We start from the raw sequence: 20,150 nt of genomic DNA, 5'->3' as shown, positions 1-20,150 counted from the left end.
CATGCTGTACCAATTCACAGCACTAATTCAAAGCTAAGGTCCTTGTTTGCATTTTTAAAATCTGCAGCCAATGGCAAATGTTCAGTTCTCTCACTGGGTTTGGACTACCAAAGTATGATTCTGTTACAGACAGTCTCTCTCATTGTTGCTCCCGTAAAGCCTTGCCTTGCCTTGCCTTGCCTTGCCTGTGCTATTTTAGTTGTGTTACACTCACTCATTAACCTCCAGTTCCTTTTAGTTTGGGTTTATGCTGACTGAATAAGTCAAACTTCATTTTTATTACATGGCACTCTTGGATTTTAACTGATGTTTTAGGGGTCAAATTCCACAATTCCGTTTAAAAAAAAAAAGTGGCATTTGTTATTATTGCAAGTAATTTATAGTACTGTATATTTGAGTACTGGCACAAGGCTTCTATGCATGTGAAGTGTTTAATTAGCTGTAGATTGCAGTAATCTAATTGTGGCATTCAGAGTGACGTCCTGAGGTGTGCTCCAGCATTATAACAACTCGTCAGTCTCCTGTGGCATTGAGCACGGAGTGAGGACCAGGTAGCCTTCAGGTGATGTGGAGTATAATTCGAGCAGGGTGATCAGAGGTAATCTAGTACCTACTTCAAAATCATTCATTCTGCCCTTATTTGTATAATACTTCGATTTTACATCATTTTTTAAAATTCATTCATGTGATGTGGGCGTCGCTGGCAAGGCCGGCATTTATTGCCCATCCCTAATTGCCCTAAAGAAGGTGGTGGTGAGCCGCCGCCTTGAACCGCTGCAGTCCGTGTGGTGAAGGTTCTCCCACAGTGCTGTTAGGGAGGGAGTTCCAGGATTTTGACCCAATTATTAATTATAGTTAAATAGCCAAACTTCTGGGAGCTTGGGAAGGGAGAAGTACAGTTGGTCGGAGCAGGGAAGTTTCTCTGCAGTACAGGCCGAGGAGCTGCAGCACCACCCACTGGTGGGAGGGTGTAGTTTACATAGGAACTTTCCCAAAAGCGGATGTAGGAATTTACAATGGGAAAAAGTTGGCAAAGGATGTTTAACATTTAATAGATGTGATCCCTGAAGCCAGTTTACCACTCTAACGTTGCTGAATGCAATTAATGCCATTTTTTTTTGGTCCACAGCAGATCTTGGGATGAGCAATGGTAACAAGCATGCTTCATGTAGTTATTGAAGGATTAACAGTTGTATTATAATCACTGCCAGTTTGCAAGACAGTCCATAATGTATGTCTGGTATAGAAATGTAAAGATATTGAACTCTTGGAGGTGAATTTCCTCCTGCCAATAACTTTAGTATAAAAAAACTTTGCATGAGTAGAGCAGAGAAGGTTCAGGGGAGATTTAATAGAGGTGTTCATAATTGAGGGTTTTGATGGGAGTAAATAAGGAGAAACTGTTTCCACTGGCAGAAGGGTCGATAACCAGAGGACACAGATTTAAGGTAATTGTCAAAAGAGCTAGTGAGGGGAGATGAGATTTTTTTTACGCAGTGAGTTATTATGATCTGGAATGCGCTGCCTGAAAGGGCGGTGGAAGCAGATTCAATAGTAACTTTCAAAAGGGAATTGGATAAATATTTGAAAATGAAAAAATTGCAGGGCTATGGAGAAAGCAGGGGAGTGGGACTAATTGGATAGCTCTTTCTAAGAGCCGGCACAGGCACAATGGGCCGAATGGGCTGTATCATTGAGTATCAAACAGGAAATCCAATGCTGACCTTTTGCTAAAATTATTGACCGTACCTATTTCTAATCCCAAGAACTGATCCCAGCTGTACTCTTCCATTTGTATTTTCTTTAAACTCTTACATTTTTGCCCCTGTAACACCTTATTTGGACTGTAGATGGACGCCAGTGGAGTTGTCAGTTCCATGAAGAGATTGAGAGTTCATGCAGCAAGTTGCAGTATAAGGAGAAGGGAAACTTCCTCCAGCTCATCATGCCAAAGAAGATTCCTCTGCACACCTGGCCATCCCTCCTGGTACGGTAAACCTCCGACATCTGTTAGCACTGCTGTTATTTCTAACATGAGACAAGAATGGAAGGGCAGAGACCCATAGTTCAATTAAGTAAATCAGGGTGCAGTGATTGTGTGACATCAAGCTTTGATTTTAAAAGCCTGATGGTTGCAGGAGAAATGGAAGACTGAAGGCAGTAAGGTGTTTTAAGGACCTGTGAAAGAATGAGTTAGAGTAGAAGATGACAAGATCAATATTGACTTGAAAGAAAGACTTGCATTTTTATAGCGCCTTTCATGACTTCAGAACGTCTCAAAGTGCTTTACAACCAATGAAGCGCTTTTGAAGTATAATCACTGTTGTAATGTAGGAAACACGGCAGCCAATTTGTGCACAGCAAGACCCCACAAACTGTAATGTGATAATGACCACATAATTTATTTTAGTGATGTTGTTTGAGGGATGAATATTGGCCAGGACACCGGGGAGAACGCCCCTGCTCTTCAAATAGTGCCGTGGGGTCTTTTACGATCACCTGAGGGGGCAGACAGTACCTTGGTTTAATGCCCCCTCCGAAAGACAGTGCAGCACACCCTCAGTACTGCACTGGGGTGTCAGCCTGGATTATGAGCTCAAGTTTCTGGAGTGGGACTTGAACCTACGACGTCCTGACTCAAAGGCAAGAGCACTACCCACTGAACCATGGCTGACACCTGGTTGAATGCAGTGAGGGAGGAGGAAAAGCATGAAAAGTCCTGTATTTGGAGCTTACATTGAACCAGGGGAAAGTTCAGAGGTGAAGTGGTCGTAGAGGTATTGATTAAATAGAGAGCGAGAGAGAGAGGCAAATAAGGTTCCAATGAGGTGGGGGCGGAGAGAGAAGTTAGAAGGTAAAGGTAATAGAGGGATGATGAGCTCTATCCTGCCCAGGAGTGTGAGAGGAGAGCCTGGAAAAACTCCTCAGGTAAAGCAGCAGTAATTCAGGTCATGGATGGACTTTTTAGAACATTGAGTTGTTAATGAAGAGTTTGATATGAAAGAAGGATCCAATGTTGTTGGACACAGCTTTAATGATGGAGGAAGGCTAGAGTCATAGTATCATAGTAGGTACAGCACAGGAGGAGGCCATTCGGCCCATCGTGCCTGTGCCAGCTCTTTGAAAGAGCCATCCAATTAGTCCCATTCCCCTGCTCTTTCCCCATAGCCTTATCATTTTTTTCCCTTCAAGTATTTATCTAATTCCCTTTTGAAAGTTACTATCCTCTTATGGGAACTCTGTTCAGCAGCAATTGGGCACCCGTTGATCTGTATCATGATACATTTGCAGACCAATATAGACAGCTGTGATGAAAGTACATTTGAATGTTAAAGGATCAAATGACTGAGAGGCAGCAAACTACTGCAAGGTAAAAACATGTTTCAGTAAAGCCTTAATTGTTAATATTCCAGTGTGAATTATGGCAAATTGACGCTTGGTTGTGAGGTATTTGGCTGCATCTATGGTCAGCTCCGGCTGACCAAAAATGGTAATCATTACCAATCGCCTGTGGAGAATCTGGCTGGCCAGCCTCCAGCCCTGGTCAAGGCAGTTTGGAGTGAAGAAGCTCTAACTCCGTTAGCAGAACTCCATATTAGAAAAAGAGAAAAGGCTGATTTTGGATTGACTGTGTCCTGATATGAATGACCCTATAGGCTCTATATTGGAATAAGGGACTGCAAGCTTTTGAAAGCAGTTGGGTTTCCCGCTCTTACTTGGATCCTGGTCTCTATTCCAACACGAGACTGCTGGACCATTCATTATAATTTTGTTTCCTTGTTGAATTTCTGTAATTCCTTCACTTTGGTTATTTTGTGTGTTCTGTTCATAATGGAAACTGTGTATTATCTTCCATAATGGCAGGGATCAATAATAGAAATTGACAGATTCTCGAGAATCCCCACAATTTAATCTTGAATGTCTGGTTCAGCTGTACTGTAGTCACGAGAATCGCAAGTACAATATAAGTAACAGAAGAAACATCAGTGGGCCAGGCATTGAGGCAGCATCTTGAATAAGGTTTTGTCCTGATAAAGGAAGAAAAAACTTATATTTATCCTGTACAGGAACAGAGACCCGAGGGTGTATATGCATAAATCTTTGAAGATGGCAGGACAAGTTGAAAAGATTTTTTAAAAGAAACATATGGGATCCTGGGCTTTATTAATTGAGGCACAGAGTACAAAAGCAAGGAAGTTATGCTAAACCTTTATAAAACACTGGTTTGGCCTCAGCTGGAGTATTGTGTTCAGTTTGCGGCACCGCACTTTAGGAAGGATGTCCAGGCCTTAGAGAGGGTGCAGAAGAGATTTACTAGAATGGTGCCAGGGATGAGGGACTTCAGTTATGTGGAGAGACTGGAGAAGCTGGGGTTGTTCTCCTTAGAGGAGGGAAGCTAAGAGGAGATTTAATAGAGGTGTTCAAAAAATCATGAGTTTTGATCAAATAAATGAGGAGAAACTGTTTCCAGTGGCAGAAGTGTCAGTAACCAGAGGGAACACATTTAAGGTGATTGGCAAAAGAACCAGAGGCAACATGAGGAATTTTTTTTTTACGCAGAGTGTTATGATCTGGAATGCGCTGCCTGAAAGGACGGCGGAAGCAGATTCAATAATAACTTTCAAAAGGGAATTGGATAAATACTTGAAGGGAAAAAATTTGCAGGGCTGTGGAGAAATCGCTGAGGAGTGGGACTAATTGGATAGCTCTTTCAATGAGCAGGCATGATGGGCCGAATGGCCGCCTCCTGTGCTGTAACATACCATGATTCTATGATATAACGTCTTGCACTTCCTCAGGACATCCAAAGCTCTTCACAGCCAACAAATGATTTTTGAGTTATATACACCATTGTTAGGTAGGTAAAGGTGCCAGCTGATTTGCACATACTGGAGCTCTGCAAATAATGCTGAGGTAAACACCAGTTAATTTTTTTTTAGCAGTAACAAAAACAGAAAATGCTGGAAACACCCAGCAGGTCAGGCAGCATCTGTGGAGAGAGAAACAGAGTTAACGTTTCAGGTCGATGACCTTTCATCAGAACTGGAAGAAGTTAGAGATTTAACCATTTTTAAGCAAGTACAAAGTCATGGAACAGGGGGCCAGGAAAGTTCTGTGATAGGGTGGAGGTCAGGAGTGATTCAGTGACATAAGGGACGATAGTGTAGGTTGAGGGTAAATGTTGATTGTACTTTGGAAGAACTCCACATTGTTTGATCAGTGCCATCGAACTGGACTGACAGGCCTAGGCTTCTTGTCGGCTTTGAAGGATGACACATCCAACAACGCAGCACACTCTTAGTAATTGAGAATGCGGAGAGTTGGCGTCCGAGTAATGGAGGCTTTTGTATTCATTCCTCTTCATGTTTTCTATTTGTGATTTAGATCCTTCTGTAAGGGGGAGGGGGGGGCGCAGTTTCACTGCAGTATGTAACTGTGACCTTGCTTCATTGCTCGGCTAATTTTAGAGCTATAAGGTTTCCTAGCTTGAAATAGCCAAGTCAGTCGCAAGAGAAACAGTGCCACCAATTAGCATTTTGGATATTAATTGACCATATCAGCTTTCAAAAGACTTCTGTCCTGTCAAAATGATTTTCAGTATATTTTTTATGCAAAAATATTAGCCTCAGACCACCATAGTTGTTGCTAGGCTCCTAATATGCATTGGAATCAACATGTTGCAACCAATATTGCACGTGGCCTGATTCCCTGTTTACTCTCTGTCACCCTCCCACCAATAGGAGAGAGTCAGATTAATGGAGGCGTCTACCTATATTCCTTGGTGAGAATGAAACTGTTCGAAAATCACTCCAGGTTACAGAGTGGTTTCACGTTCAGCGAGCATTGTGGGTGAACTGTGCCTCCATTAGTATGAATCTGACTTGCAACTTATTGCGGTGACCAGTGTTCAAATCTCTCTGCAGTACTCAGTGTCGACCTAAAAGGGTTGTTGTAAAGAGTTGTTTGGTCAGTGCTAAAAGAAAGCACAGAACGAGGAAAGGTCACCCAGTCTCCTCCTTCCACTAACCGTGTGTCCACTGATTTAGTCAGGTTTCTTTGGTCATTTTGTTGTGAAATCAGCCTGGGCCTGTCAATAGTTTAAAATTGAATCTCTGGGAAAACAACACAGAAAGTGATTGTTAAAGCTTTGCTCCAACTCCTCCTTCTCCTGAGCCTAGAGTAACAATAATGACGGACCCCACTCTTCACCCTCTTCAGCCCCCCATTCTCTACCCTCCTACCCGAAGGAGAGACTGTTTCCATTGGCCGGAAGGTCGGTTACCAGAGGACACAGATTCATTAATTGGCCAAAGAACCAGGCAGGAGATGAGGAAAATTTGTTTTATGCAGCGAGTTGTTATGATCTGGAATTCGCTGCCTGAAAGGTGATGGAAGCAGATTCAACACTAACTTTCAAAAGGGAATTGGATAAATACTTGAAAAGGAAGACATTTGTAGGGCTATGAGGAAAGAGCAGGGTGAATGGAACTAATTGGATCGTTCCTTCAAAGAGCTGGCACAGGCACGATGGGCTGAATGGCCACCTCCTGTACTGTAAGATTCTATGATTCAGTCACTGGCTACCCTCCAGTGCCGCAGCGAAGTGGCCGTTCTCCACATTTGAGCCCAGACAGTGTTGGTATCCGACATCCACTCATGCACTTGCCTAAAAGGACCTACTGGCTAGTGATCAGGACTGGTAACCCTGGCTGTTTTACTTTTATTTTCATCTCTGTTCACTCCCTGCCACCACTCCCACCCCTGCTAACTGGGCAAAGACTGGCAATCACCCTTTGACCCTTCCTGGTCAGTGTGGCTCCATGCTCGGTATTGTTTACCGAATGCGTTGTCTGGGCACCTCTGGCGAGATATTTTATTAAGTAGAAAATTGGCCTCTTCACTCGCCGCCACCACAGTGGAAGTTTTACAAGTAATTTGCTTTCCAGTTTATTTAACTGTGTGAGCCAGGTTATGCAACGACTGGCATTTTAAAAATATCCCAAGGTGCTTCATGTAGGAGTAAGTAGAGACCAGACAGGAGTAGAAGAGTTTGGACAGATGATTGCTGCCAATTGTCATTGTCTGCCAATCCAAAAATGCCCTACTTATATCCAAACTTGTCTACCTCCTGACTCCTAACCGGTTCCGTATCCATGCATGAGGCTGTCCCCATTTCATCCCATTCCATGCACCTGGCAGTGAGAATCAGCCACCAGAGTGTGTCTGCTTTTACTTTGCATAATTGCACGCAGATATCTCCACCTAGCAATTGGCATGTTGAAATATTTGATTAAAGCACCAAGGGGAGATGAGGAGGTGTGTGTTTACGCAGCGAGTTGTTCTGATCTGGAGTGCACTGCCTGAAAGGGCGGTGGAAGCAGATTTAATAATAACTTTCAAAAGGGAATTGGATAAATACTTGAAAAGGAAAAATTTGCAGGGCTATGGGGAAAGAGCAGGGGAGTGGGACTAATTGGATAGCTCTTTCAAAGAGCCGCCACAGGCACGATGGGCCAAATAGCCGCCTTCTGTGCTGTGTTTCATTGATTCTTTAAAACGTAGTGGGAAAATGCATGTTTTATATTGACTACTGTCCTCAAATTGCTTTTACAGAAGAAGAAGAAGAAAGGTAAAGATCAGTCCGCGTTGATTCCGCCCAGAGACACCGGGAAGGAGAAGATTTTGGTCAGCGAAAATCTGGCAGAAGAGGTGAAACCAGGAGAATCGTCCAACGCCAACGAGAAGAAAAAAACAAAAGCTGAGCATGGAGTTAAACGTGCGATCACCATGAAGGCTCCGGGAAAGACTGAGTCACCGCCCGAACCTGGTCTAAAACGTACCACGCAGTGCAAGGATCCGGATAAAACTCAGGACGTCCCCGAGCCGGCTGCAACGCAGACGGGCTTTGTCAAGTCCCCTGAAGAGGCCGTCACTGTTTCCCATGAACAGAACGCAAAAAACCCAGCGAGCGAAATGAGTACAAGTGATGCTGATGGAGGAATGTCTGACGCCGCGGTTGAAAGTAAAATGAAAAGGAACGGTCGGGGCCCCCAGGGAGACTGGCACATAGAGGATAAAGATAGCGGGACAAGCCCTGGACAAGCATCGACTGAGAAAGCTGAGGTCAGTTGACCGTGTCTGTTAATTTTGTATGCTGCATTTTAACTAACTTAACCTTTTTTGGAGGTGATCCTTTAACTCATGGGTTGCAGTGGTATAGTGGTTATGTTACTGGACTAATAATCCAGAGAACAGAAGTTCAAATCCCACCCAGGGCAGTTCGAGAATTTGAATTCAGTTTAAAAAATCTGGAAAAAAAAAAGCTGGTTTCAGTAAAAGTGACCGCGAGGCTGTTGGATTGTTCTAAAAACCCAACTGGTTCACTGATGTCCTTTAGGGAAGGAAACCTGCCGTCCTTACCCGGTCTGGGCCTATATGTGACTCCAGTCCCACATCATCGTGATTGACTTTTAACTGCCCTCTGAAATGGCCCAGCGAGCCCTTCAGTTGTATCTAAACAAAGAACTAGCAGTTCAAGAAGAAGTCCCACCACCACCTTCTCGGGGCAACTAGGGATGGGCAATAAATGCCAACCTTGCCAGCAACATCCACATCCTAAGAGTGATTTTTTTTTAAAATGATTTCGGCCCCATTTGTAAATGCCCCATTTGGTTGTGTTTGAGATTTTTTTTTACTACAAAATACTTAAAGTGGGCAGAGCAATGACAGGTGCAATTCAATATGAATAGGATGGATACTAAGGAGCTTTTTCCCTTCGTTGAGGGTTCTATAACAAGGGGACATAGATTCAAGGTAAAAGGCGGGAGGTTTAGAGGGGATTTGAGATAGAACTTTTTCACCCAGAGGGTGGTTGGAGTCTGGAACTCACTGCCTGAAAGGGTTGTGGAGGCAGGAACCCTCACAACATTCAAGAAGCATTTGGATGAGCACTTGAAATGCCATAGCATACAAGGCTACGGACCAAATGCTGGAATATGGGATTAGATTAGACAGGGCTTGATGGCCGGCGCGGACACGATGGGCCGAAGGGCCTCTATCCGTGCTGTATAACTCTATGACTCTATGACTCTATAAATATAAAGTACTGCACGTAGGAAGAAAAAAATGGGGCAAGAGGACTCAAGATGTGACAAAATAGCTGCGGGTGAAATTGAAAGAGATCTAAGGATTTCAGTAAACTTGGCACTCAACATGTCCAATCACTGCAGAGCAGCAATCAACAAAGAATGCTGAACTACAATAGCTAAGGCAGCAGACTTCAACAACAACTTGCATTTATGTAGTGCCTTTAACATAGAAAAATATCCCAAGGCACTTCACTCAAGTGTAATCAGACAGGAAAATGGGCACCAAGCCAAAGGTGGAGATATTGGGAGGAGTGGCAAAAAATGCTTGATTAAAGAGGTGGGTTTTGAGGAGGAGGGAGAGGTTTAGGGAAGGAATTCCAGAGCTTGGGGCCTAGATGACTGAAGACACAGCCACCAATGATGGGGTGAAGGGAGTAGGGGATGCACAAGAGGCCAGAGTTGGAGGAATGCAGATTTCTTTGAGGGTTGTCGGGCTGGAGAAGGTTACAGAAATAGAGGGGTGAGGCCATGACGGGATTTAAACACAAAGGTGAGAATTTAAAATTTGACACTTTGTGGAGCCAGTCGGTCAGCGAGCACAGGGGTGATGGGTGAGCGGGACTTAGTATGGAATAGGAAAAGGGAGCAGAGTTTTGGATGAACTGAAGTTCGGAGTGTCGGAGTCCAACCAGCAGAGCATTGGGATGGTCGAGTCTGGATGTGATAAAGGCATGGATGAGAGTTTCAGCGACAAATAGTCTGAGGTGGAGGCCGGAAATGCTACCTAGGTGAGAATAGGCTGCCTTTGTAATGGGGTCAGTTGGGATGGCCAATAGTCTGATTCAAACTGAGAAGGTGGCTGGGAAGAGGAATGGAGTCAGTGGCGAGGGTGCAGAGTTTGTGGTCGGAGCTGAAGACGATGGCTCCAGGCTTCCCAATGTTTAGCTGGCGGAAGTTGCAGATCTTGCTGGACCACGTCAAGCACTCAGCTGAGATCTGCTGACAGCACAAAGCGGGAATTGAACCTGGGACATTTCTGCTCAGTACCACAACAGAGGAGCTTAGGAAGTGCAAATGTCATAGAAAGAAAGGTTACAGCACGGAAGGAGGCCATTCGGCCCATCGAGTCCGCACCGGTTCTATGCAAGAGCACTCGTCCGGCCTATCCCCGTAGCCCTGCAAGTAATTTCCTTTCAAGTACTTATCGAGTTCTCTTTTGAAGGCCATCATTGAATCTGACTCCACCACCCCCTCAGACAATACATTCCGGATCCTAACCACTCGCTGTGTAAAAAGGTTTTTCCTCATGTCACCTTTGGTTCTTTTGCCAATCACCTTAAATCTATGTCCTCTGTTCTTGAACCTTCCGCCAATGGGAACAGTTTCTCTCTATCTACTCTGTCTGGACCCTTCATGATTTTGAATACCTCGATCAAATCTCCTTGCAACCGTCTCTGTTCCAAGGAGAACAACCCCAGCTTCTCCAGTCTATCCATGTAACTAACGTCCTTCATCCCTGGAATCATTCTAGTAAATCTCTTCTGCACCCTCTCTAAGGCCTTCACATCTTTCCTGAAGTGCGGTGCCCAGAACTGGGCACAATACTCCAGTTGTGGCCGAACCAGTGTTTTATAAAGGTTCATCATGATTTCCATACTTTTGTACTCTATGCCTCTATTTATAAAGCCCAGGATCCCGTATGCTTTTCTAACCGCTTTCTCAACCTGCCCTGCCACCTTCAATGATTTGTGCACATATACTCCCAGATCTCTCTGTTCCTGTACCCCTTTTAGAATTGTGCCCTCTAATTTATATTGCCTCTCCTCGTTCTTCCTACCAAAATGTATAACTTCGCATTTTTCTGCATTAAATTTCATCTGCCGCATGTCCGACCAGCCTGTCGATATCCTCTTGAAGTCTATCACTATCCTCCTTACTGTTTACTGCCCTTCCAAGTTTTGTGTCATCTGCAAGTTTTGAAATTGTGCCCTGTACACCCAAGTCCAAGTCATTAATATATATCAAGAAAACCAGTGGTCCCAGCACCGACCCCTGGGGAACACCACTGTACACCTCCCTCCAGTTCGAAAAACAACCATTCACCGCTACTCTCTGTTTCCTGTCCCTTAGCCAATTCTGTAACCATGTTGCTACTGCCCCCTTTATTCCATGGGCCACAATCTTGATAAGCAATCTGGCCTTACAGCAGCACAAATGGAAATGTGTGTAATGAGAGCATCAATAGAACCTGATTCAGATGAAATGTTAATGTTTCTAAAATGTCCAGTTTTAAATTGCAGTTTTTAGTAAAATTCACTCTTAACCAGATGGTTCTCAATTGCCCAAATGGGAGCAGCATCACCACAAAGACTACAGCCGTTCAAGGAAATGGCCCAACATCACTTTCTCTGGGCAACTAGGAACGAGAAATAAATGAGGTCTTGCTAGTGTCGCCCACATCCTGAGAACAAATAGTTAATGCCAGTGTTGGAGTCTGTACAATATAGTTTGATTGAATGAAGGGGTTCAATAGGGTAGACGTAGAGAAAATGTTTCTGCTTGTGGGGGGAGTCCAAAACTAGGGGTCATAAATATAAGATAGTCACTAATAAATCCAATAGGAAATTCAAGAGAAACTTCTTTACCCAGAGAGTGGTGTGAACATGGAACTCACTACCACAAGGAATAGTTGAGGTGCACAGCATAAATGCATTTAAGGGCACAATAGATAAGTAAATGAGGGAGAAAGGAATAGACGGATATGCTGATAGGGTTAGATTAAGTAGGGTGGGAGGAGGCTCGTGTGGAGCATAAACTCCGCATAGACCAGTTGGGGCCGAATGGCCTTGTTTCTGTGCTGTAAATTCTATGTAATGTAATGATTTGTGTGCTGGAAAACCAAGGCTTGTCACCATGTTAAAAGCACAGTCGAGACTGGGTAGGGTTAGGTGCCTGACCTGCTGAGTGTTGGATATGGACTTGGAAAATAAGTCTGAGAGAAATTCTGTGCAGGAGATGTTCTGTAAAGTTAAAACTTTTTTTTTACGTCAGTGGGGTAGGGGTTAGAAAGTGGGACCAGATTAGTCCTTGATTATATTGTTAAATCATTGAGGTGACACAGAAAGAATTTGTTGCATTTATGAGACAGCAGATCATTCATCGTCTAGCAGCTGACACTGCCACCAACAAACAGGGACCTGGTCCCACTTAAATGTTCATAAAGTTGCAGCCATGGCAGCAGCACAACAAACTCCATTTTTAGTTCCTGCTCAGTACCTGTGTCTCCACCGTTGCTCTGCTAGTATTGTGTATTGCGCTAGCTCAGTTCATGCTTAAGCTCCTTTGTTTTTATTCTTTTCCGATGTGAGTTTTTTTTAAAAGAAGCTCTCTCTACCCAACCAAAAATAAATGAGAGATTTGCAGAATAGAAGATTTCTCCAACTGATTATCCTGACATTGTACCCAAGTCGCACCTGTAGTTGGTGGTTTGCCTATTGGATCAATAATTTATCTTTCAGGACCCTACCGTGTGTTTTTTTATTTACCTTTATTGCATGTGATCGATTGGCTTTTAAACTAACAGTATATTCTAACTATGTTGTTAGCAGAGTGCCCATTGCAGGTAATAGATTGATGAATGTTGGCTGTAAGAGTTAGTACCATAGCCCACAACAAGCTGGCTCTGGGTGCTGAGTCAAGCTGTTTGGCAACACAATGTTTGATGCTGTTTCCTGTATCCAGTAGGAATTAAATCAAAGAGTGAATATTGCCCACTGTGCTGTAGTTCTGATGGTTGCTAGAGTTTATTTTTAAATCGGTTCTTGGGACAATGTTGGCATGGCCGTATCCATTACCCATCCCTAGTTGTCCTGAGAAGGTGGTTGTTGGCCACACCAGAGGGTTTTAACTCAACCACAGTGTGGGACTGGAGTTTGGTGTAGACCAGACAGGGTAGTGATGTTGGTGAACCAATTGGGTTTTATGACAATCCAGCAGATTTAATGGTCGTTTTTTTCAGGGTAATTGAGTCATTTGAGAAACGGCTGGATGCTGAAATGGGAAGACCTCTCTGTCCCTTTTTTAACACCGTCCTTAAAACCTACCTCTGACCCAGCTTTTGATCACCCCTCCCAATATCTCCTTTGGGTTGGTGTCAATTTTTGTCTGACATTTATTAGAATGATTCCTGGGATGAGGGACTTTAGTTACATGGATAGACTGGAAAAGCTGGGATTGTTCTTAGAGCAGAGAAGGTTGAGAGGAGATTTGATAGAGGTATTCAAAATCACGAAGGGTCTAGACAGAGTAGATAGAGACAAACTGTTCCCACTGGCGGACGGGTTGCGAACCAGAAGACACAGGTTTAAGGTGATTGGCAAAAGAACCAAAGGCGACATGAAGAGAAACTTTTTTTTGCAGCGAGTGATTAGGATCTGGAATGCACTGCCTGAAAGGGTAATGGAAGCAGGTTCAATTGTGGCTTTCAAAAAGGAATTAGATAGGTACCTGAAGGAGCAAAATTTGCAGGGCTATGGGGAAAGACCGGGGGAGTAGAATTAGCTGGATTGCTTTTGCAGAGAGTCGGCGCAGGCTCGATGGGCTGAATGGCCGCCTTCTGTGCCGTAACCATTCTATGATTCTAACCATTCTATAATGCCCCTGTGAAGCGCCTTAGGGTGTTTTCCTATGTTAAAGGTGCTATATAAATGCAGGTTGTTGTGGAAGATGATTCAATTGATATTCTGGAAGCATGAGATCAAATTGGATGGGCCAATTGTTCTTCACCTGGACCAATCGCGTGAAGATTTGGTCTCTTCCTGCGTTGATTGAAGCGCTAGTTAAATTTCTATTGAGACTAATAACTTGTACTTTCTTTCCAAAAGCTGGAAGTGACCGAGAAAGAGAAACTGCTTCCTGCGAACCAGGATGTCAATGTTGCAACAGCTGGGTTACTCTGTGAAGCTGTGGCACAGACTTCAGGAAGTGTAAGTGTTCCTATGGAACAGGTAGTGGGTGAGGCAGAGGCTCAGGACTCTGTCAGAGACAGGCTTGGGGTCGCTGATTCAACAGTGGAGAAACCTCTGACTCAAAGCCCTCCTCAGAATCAGGACTCTGTTGAAAGATCTGTTGGGAAGCAAGCGGGCCCTTTTGAACAAATAACTGGAGAACAAGTCCCAGTGGAAACTCCCGCTGAAGACACTCCAGCACAGGATCGCTCTTCTGTGGACAAGACTGACCAGACAAAGAAGGAGCTTGCTGAGGAAAAGTTAGAAGGTAATGGTCTGAAATACATTTTTTAGTAAATATCAGTACAGAAAACTGCAAACGAAAACACTTTAGTTTTTGCCAATTTTTTTCCCCACAGGCGGAATCATCTTCTCTACTAATAAAATAAAAACATCTGTGGAGAAAGAAACGGTCGATGACCATTCGTCATCATTTTTCTAGTTATATCCTGTTAGCAGTCTATTCAATGGTATCGAGAGCCAAGTCCCACCCTGCCATTATCCAACATCCAAACATACACGCTTTCACCAGGAACAACAACCTTGACCGATTTGGTTTCTTTCCCCCTCCCTAACTCGGGCAATGATTCCAAATGTAGCACCTCAGTTGCTGCTCAGGCTTAGATCAGGTACCTTGGCACAGACCTAGCATTAGCCCTGGGACTGCCCCTGTCCTGTGGCTCAGGACCACGCTCGGCACTGCCTTTACTCACTAGGCCATTAGCGAGTGTAACTCAAACTCAAACATGGTATCTAATGTTTCACAAAACCAATTTTATTAATTTTGGACTTTTAATTCTCATTTAAACTTGTACATTAAGTCATTTAGCAAGTTTATACATTTTAACTGGTGCTGAATAAGTGTATCACCAAAACTTTAAAAAAAAAACCTGCTGCTTTCACGCAGGTTGTTGGAGCAATGCCATCTAAAAGATCCTGCGAAGCCAAGATTCCCGCTGTGATGGTAAAAAGGTGACATTTGCTGCAGGGAGACTTTAACCTCAGTCGCCCATTTGATTCTTTCTGACTGACCCAGTAGCTGTATCTGTGGACACGGAAGAGCTCCTTTGGGCAGTGTCTGGGCCGATCTAATCACTTGTAGGAGACTCTAAGAGACAGCAAGATTTTTCCCATTGATCTATTGTTTCCTTCCATTTCTGTTTAAGATGTGAATGTATGCTGTCCCTTCAGTTGGTTAAATACTTAAACTTTGTTCTTCGTTTTAGTATTTAACACTTAATCCACACCCATCTTTTAGAACTGAAATAAGTGATGATATTTTCAGATCCCTCTCAGTTATCCTGTACATACTGCAAGAACTTCAATATTATGCCCAGGAAGAACCGAAGGGCAGTGGCTCTTAACCTTTTGAAATGTGCATCTCCATGAAAAGCACATCCTTGATCCTGTCCCTTGGGTCACTGTCTGGTATGGTGCCAGATTATGCTATAATCCTGTGTCCTTATTTTTTGTCTCCTGCTTTTATTGGAAAGTAAGCTCGTTTAACGTTGAGGTTTGGTTTTGTCAACCCACGGGTTTTGTTGTGACGGTGCTCATTTTGTTTGGACGTGAACTCTCAGCGCGCTGGGTTTTGAGGCTTGCTGCCCTTGCCCAGGGCCTTATCAGCCTCAGGAATTCATGGCAACTACTTGCAATGTCTTTTGACCCAATCACTGCTTTTGCTGTAACTTCTCTAGAGTGTGAAGGAAACAGCTTTCAGGAAACAATCTTTGTCTGGATTTGGTGGGATGATTGGTTATGATCTAGGCCAGCATTGGCACAAATTGTCTCTTTCGCTCCCATGGAATGAAAAAGTAACATTGGGAGAAGCTTTCCTGGGATTAATGTCTGTGTCAGGATAGCTACACTGTTCACCATTATCTTCAGTATCAAGCAAGGCAGCTTTGCAGCCTGTCAACATAGCTGTGGAACCCTGTTGTATACCCTTGAGGTATCTGATTAGAGCTATGTTAAGGGGAGATTTAATCGAGTTGTTCAAAATTGAGGGGTTTTAATAGAGTAAATGAGGAGAAACTGTTTCCACTGGCAGGTGGGTCGGTAACCAGAGGACAGAAATTTACGATGATTGGCAAAAGAACCAGAGGGGAGATGAGAATTTTTTTTTACCCAGCGAGTTAAGATTTGGAATGCACTGCCTGAAGGGGTGGTGGAAGCAGATTCAATAATAACGTTCAAAAGGGAATTCGGTAAATACTTGAAATGGAGAAATTTGCAAGGCTGTGAGGAAAGAATGGAAGTGGGACTAATTGGATAACTTCCAAAGAGCCGGCACAGGCGCGATGGGCTGAATAGCCTCCTTCTGTGCTGTATGATTCTATGTTGGTAAACCTTGGGGCAAAGCTTCCATGGGAAAGTTTCAGCACTTTGTAAGTTAATGGGACCCTGTGTCAAATGCTTTGGCTCAAAATGAAGATCCAGGTATGTTCCCCTCAACTTTGAGAGGTGTTCCCCACCTTTGGAGATGCTATCAGATTGGTCAGATTATTCCTTTAAGGAGCATTATTGACTGTTAGAGTAGCTGGCGATGGAGGAAGTGGCATTGGGCGATAAAGGGTTCTGCAGTTGCAATCCATAGTTCCAAAAAGAGCAGGAAGGATGTGAAGCCATTTGAAACCAGCTCCTGTGAAACAAAGTTAGAGGTGGTAACATTGTCCCCGTTAATTCAAAGTATGTTGAGACTGTCTGTGGGGTATAGACCTCAAGGACATTGTCACAAGATACAGATCACACTAGCAAGGTTTCAGTGTGAAGAACTGACAGTCAAGTGTCTCCCCTGGGCCTGATGTGCTGCAAGGTCGACAGTCTGGAGACTTGTCAATTTTCAGGGTTCATACTTTGAGAGAAATCGGATCTGGAGCTCGTACAGGATGTGGCGAACGAACTTTATTAGGAATTGGTTTCTTGTTGCAGAATTATTCAAGGCGAACGACCAGAGCAGAAGGACATGCGTCACTAATTCACATCAGTGACTTGGTTTCACAAACTCAATGCAAAACGATTAAACTTACAGACAATACCAAACTAGGAGGGGCGGTGGAATCAGAGGAGGCAGCTCAGAAATCACAGAATAAGTTAGATAAAATATGAGTGAACCGAACAACAGCAGATGAAATTTATACAAGTCTAAGGTACTGAACACAGGAAGGAAAATTAGGCCACACCTGTGGTCCATGAATGAGGCTGAAATAGCTCAGGATAAAGCTGAGAGAGACCTACTATACAGGGCTCTGGTCAGACTGCACCTCGAGAACTGTGTCCAGTTCTGGTCACACCCACCTTGAGCACTGTGTCCAGTTCTGATCACTGAGACACAAAGGGGGACATTAAAGTACTGATGGCAGTGCAGAGAAGAGCTCGAGCATCCGGGTCTGATGTATGAGGAAAGGCTATTTGGACTTTCAGGCAGGAAAGGAGGTGATCTTGTAAAGGTGTAAAAGAAGGTTAATGGAATGGAAAGTGCTAAATCCAGAATACTACTTTAAGTTAAATTGTGAGTAGCATGCAGGTCGCAGGTTCAAACTAGAAAACGGTGAATCTTAGACTAATATCAGGAAGTTCTCCATAAACATGGTGATCAACACTTAGGATGGAATCCCCAATAGAATATTCATAGAATCTTACAGCACAGAAGGAGGCCATTTGGCCTGTCGTGCCTGTGCCGGCTGTTTGAAAGAGATGTCCAATTCAGTCCCACACCCCAGCTCTATCCCCATAACGCTGCAAATTAGTCCTTTACAAGTCAATGTCCAATTGCCTTTTGAAAGTTCCTATGGAATCTGCTTCCAGGTAGTGTGTTCCAGATCTTAACAACCCTCTGAAAACATTTCTCCTCATTTCCCCTCTAGTTCCTTTGCCAATTATTTTAAATCTGTGACCCTTGTTTACTGACCCACTTGCCAGAGGAAACAGTTTCTCCAGACTTGCTCTATCAAAACCCCGTATAATTTTGATTATCTCTATTAGGTCTCCCCTTAACCTTCTCTGCTGTAAGGAGACCAGCCCCAGCTTCTGTAATCTCTTCATATAACTGAAGTTCCTCATCCCTGGTATCATCCTGGTAAACCTCTTTTGTACCCTCTCCAAGACCTTGACGTCCTTCCTAAAGTGTGATGTCCAGAATTAGACACAATTAGAGGTGAAAACACCGAAATAATTTAAGAAACAATTGGATATTGCGAAGGGGAGCGGAGACTGTGGGGCCTTTCTGGACGAATTAACTAAGAAGGGCCAAATTGTCTTCCTCATTTGTAATTATTGTGATCTTGTGATTCTGGGCTTTGTGTAAATCAGCAAGTATGAAAGCTGTTGCTCAACACAGACTGCTGCGATAGGGACAAGTATCTTACTGAAGTTATGTAAATGGCCTGAAATTGTATTAACACTAGTTATTTTTTTCAATGTCCTGCAGTTCCAGATAATTATGTGAATCTGAACTTCGTGAAGTACGACTCCTATGAGAAAGGCACAGATGCTATGGTGGTGCACGTGTACGTGAAGGAGATCTGCAAATCCATGTCCAAGGTGCTTTTCCGAGAGCAGGACTTCACTCTCATTTTTCAAACCAGGTGAGGGCCCAGGTTACTGGTTAGAAGATATCACCAGAGAGGAAAGCACCTACGGCCAACCAGCACAGGGAAAGTGCAGACCGGCACTGCGGAATCTGAAATCCGATTTTGACCTAGAACTGTAGTGTGTCAGCTGTGGCTCAGTGGGTAGCGCATTCTCTCTCCCCTCTGAGTCAGAAGGTCGTGGGTTCAAGCCCCACTCCAGAGACTTAAGCACATAATCCAGGCCAACACTCCCAGTGCAGTACAGAGGGAGTGCTGCACTGTCAGGGGTGTCGTCTTTCGGATGAGATGTTAAACTGAGACCCCGTCTGCCCTCTCAGGTGGATGTAAAAGGTCCCAAGGCACTATTTCGAAGAAGAGCAGGGAAGTTCTCCCCAATGTCTTGGCCAATATATATCCCTCAACCAACACCCGAAACAAATGATTTACTTCATTGCTGAGTGTGGGATCTTGCTGTGCACAAATTAGCTGTCACGTATCCCACATTACAACAGTGACTACACTTCAAAAGTATTTCATTGGCTGTAAAACGCTTTGGGACGTCCTGAGGGTATGAAAGGCGCTATATAAATGCAAGTTCTCTCTTTGGTGCTGAGCCATATGCACCAGGGACAGCCCAAGTCTGATGCCTGGTCTGTGCTGAGTTAGCTGATCTCACCAGGGTTTATTAGGGTTTGGTTTTCGTGTTCACAGGCTAGGGAGGGGAGAGTCTGCCAGGGTTTCCGCTGCTGATTGCCATCCAGTCACTTTTGATGAAAGGTGCGGGTATGTGAATGTTGGATGAGGACAGGATCGGGCTTGGTTGTGATGCCCCCCATGGTCAATACCCTGCCGATTACTGATTAGTCTCGCACATGAAGAATGGCTGCTTGGATAAGATACCAGGTGCTGCCTGTAGCTGAAGAACTGTATCCCAGCGAGAGTTGCTGTCTAGAGGGGGTGAGGAGAACGCCAGAGATCTGTGCAGGCTAGCCAAGTTCTGTTGAAATTGAAATATCCGAGAATTCCAGGGTTTTTTCCGAAAACTGTAAACCAAATAAACTTGGAGGATGAGAGTAGATGAAGGTGAGAGTTCCTGATACCCATTAAGTAGCTGCAGTGTCTCTTGGTAAAATTGGAGTTGAGGTTGAAGATCAGCCATGATCAGATTGAATGGCAGAGCAATCTCGAGGGGCCGTATGGCCAACTCCTGCTCCTATTTCTTATGTAGTGTACAGAGTATATATCATGGACCCCAGAGCTGGGTCATTCATGCTCAGCCTGACCTGTGGAGATACAGGGCTTGATATTCTGGACAGGGGCCAAGGTGTAACTGGGGCGGATCTCCAGGCGAGGGACCGGGCAATGGGGTGGGACCGAGGCGCCAGCCATTTTCTGGTGGTGGACACCATAGATGAATGTTCAGCCTCTTTCTGCTGATGTACCCATGCTAACCGCACTAATGACGCTCTCCTCGGGGTTTGGGA

General features: G+C 44.2%; 1 protein-coding gene across 6 annotated transcripts in view; it reads left to right on the top strand.

Moving 5' to 3' along the window:
* The window catches only part of usp19 (ubiquitin specific peptidase 19), a 130,256-nt gene that overhangs the window by 37,096 nt on the left and 73,010 nt on the right, over nt 1-20,150 (top strand). For all 6 annotated transcript variants that reach the window (XM_067998341.1, XM_067998340.1, XM_067998339.1 and 3 more), the window contains 4 exons: nt 1,851-1,987; nt 7,615-8,124; nt 13,973-14,363; nt 18,525-18,681. In XM_067998341.1, the coding sequence (XP_067854442.1) occupies nt 1,851-1,987; nt 7,615-8,124; nt 13,973-14,363; nt 18,525-18,681 (1,195 nt within the window). The remainder of the gene's footprint in view (nt 1-1,850; nt 1,988-7,614; nt 8,125-13,972; nt 14,364-18,524; nt 18,682-20,150) is intronic.

This window comes from Heptranchias perlo, chromosome 17 (assembly GCF_035084215.1).
Source record: "Heptranchias perlo isolate sHepPer1 chromosome 17, sHepPer1.hap1, whole genome shotgun sequence".
NCBI lineage: Eukaryota > Metazoa > Chordata > Chondrichthyes > Hexanchiformes > Hexanchidae > Heptranchias > Heptranchias perlo.
The sequence above is the reverse complement of the archived record's forward strand: the minus strand, read 5'-3'. Positions and strand labels throughout refer to the sequence as shown.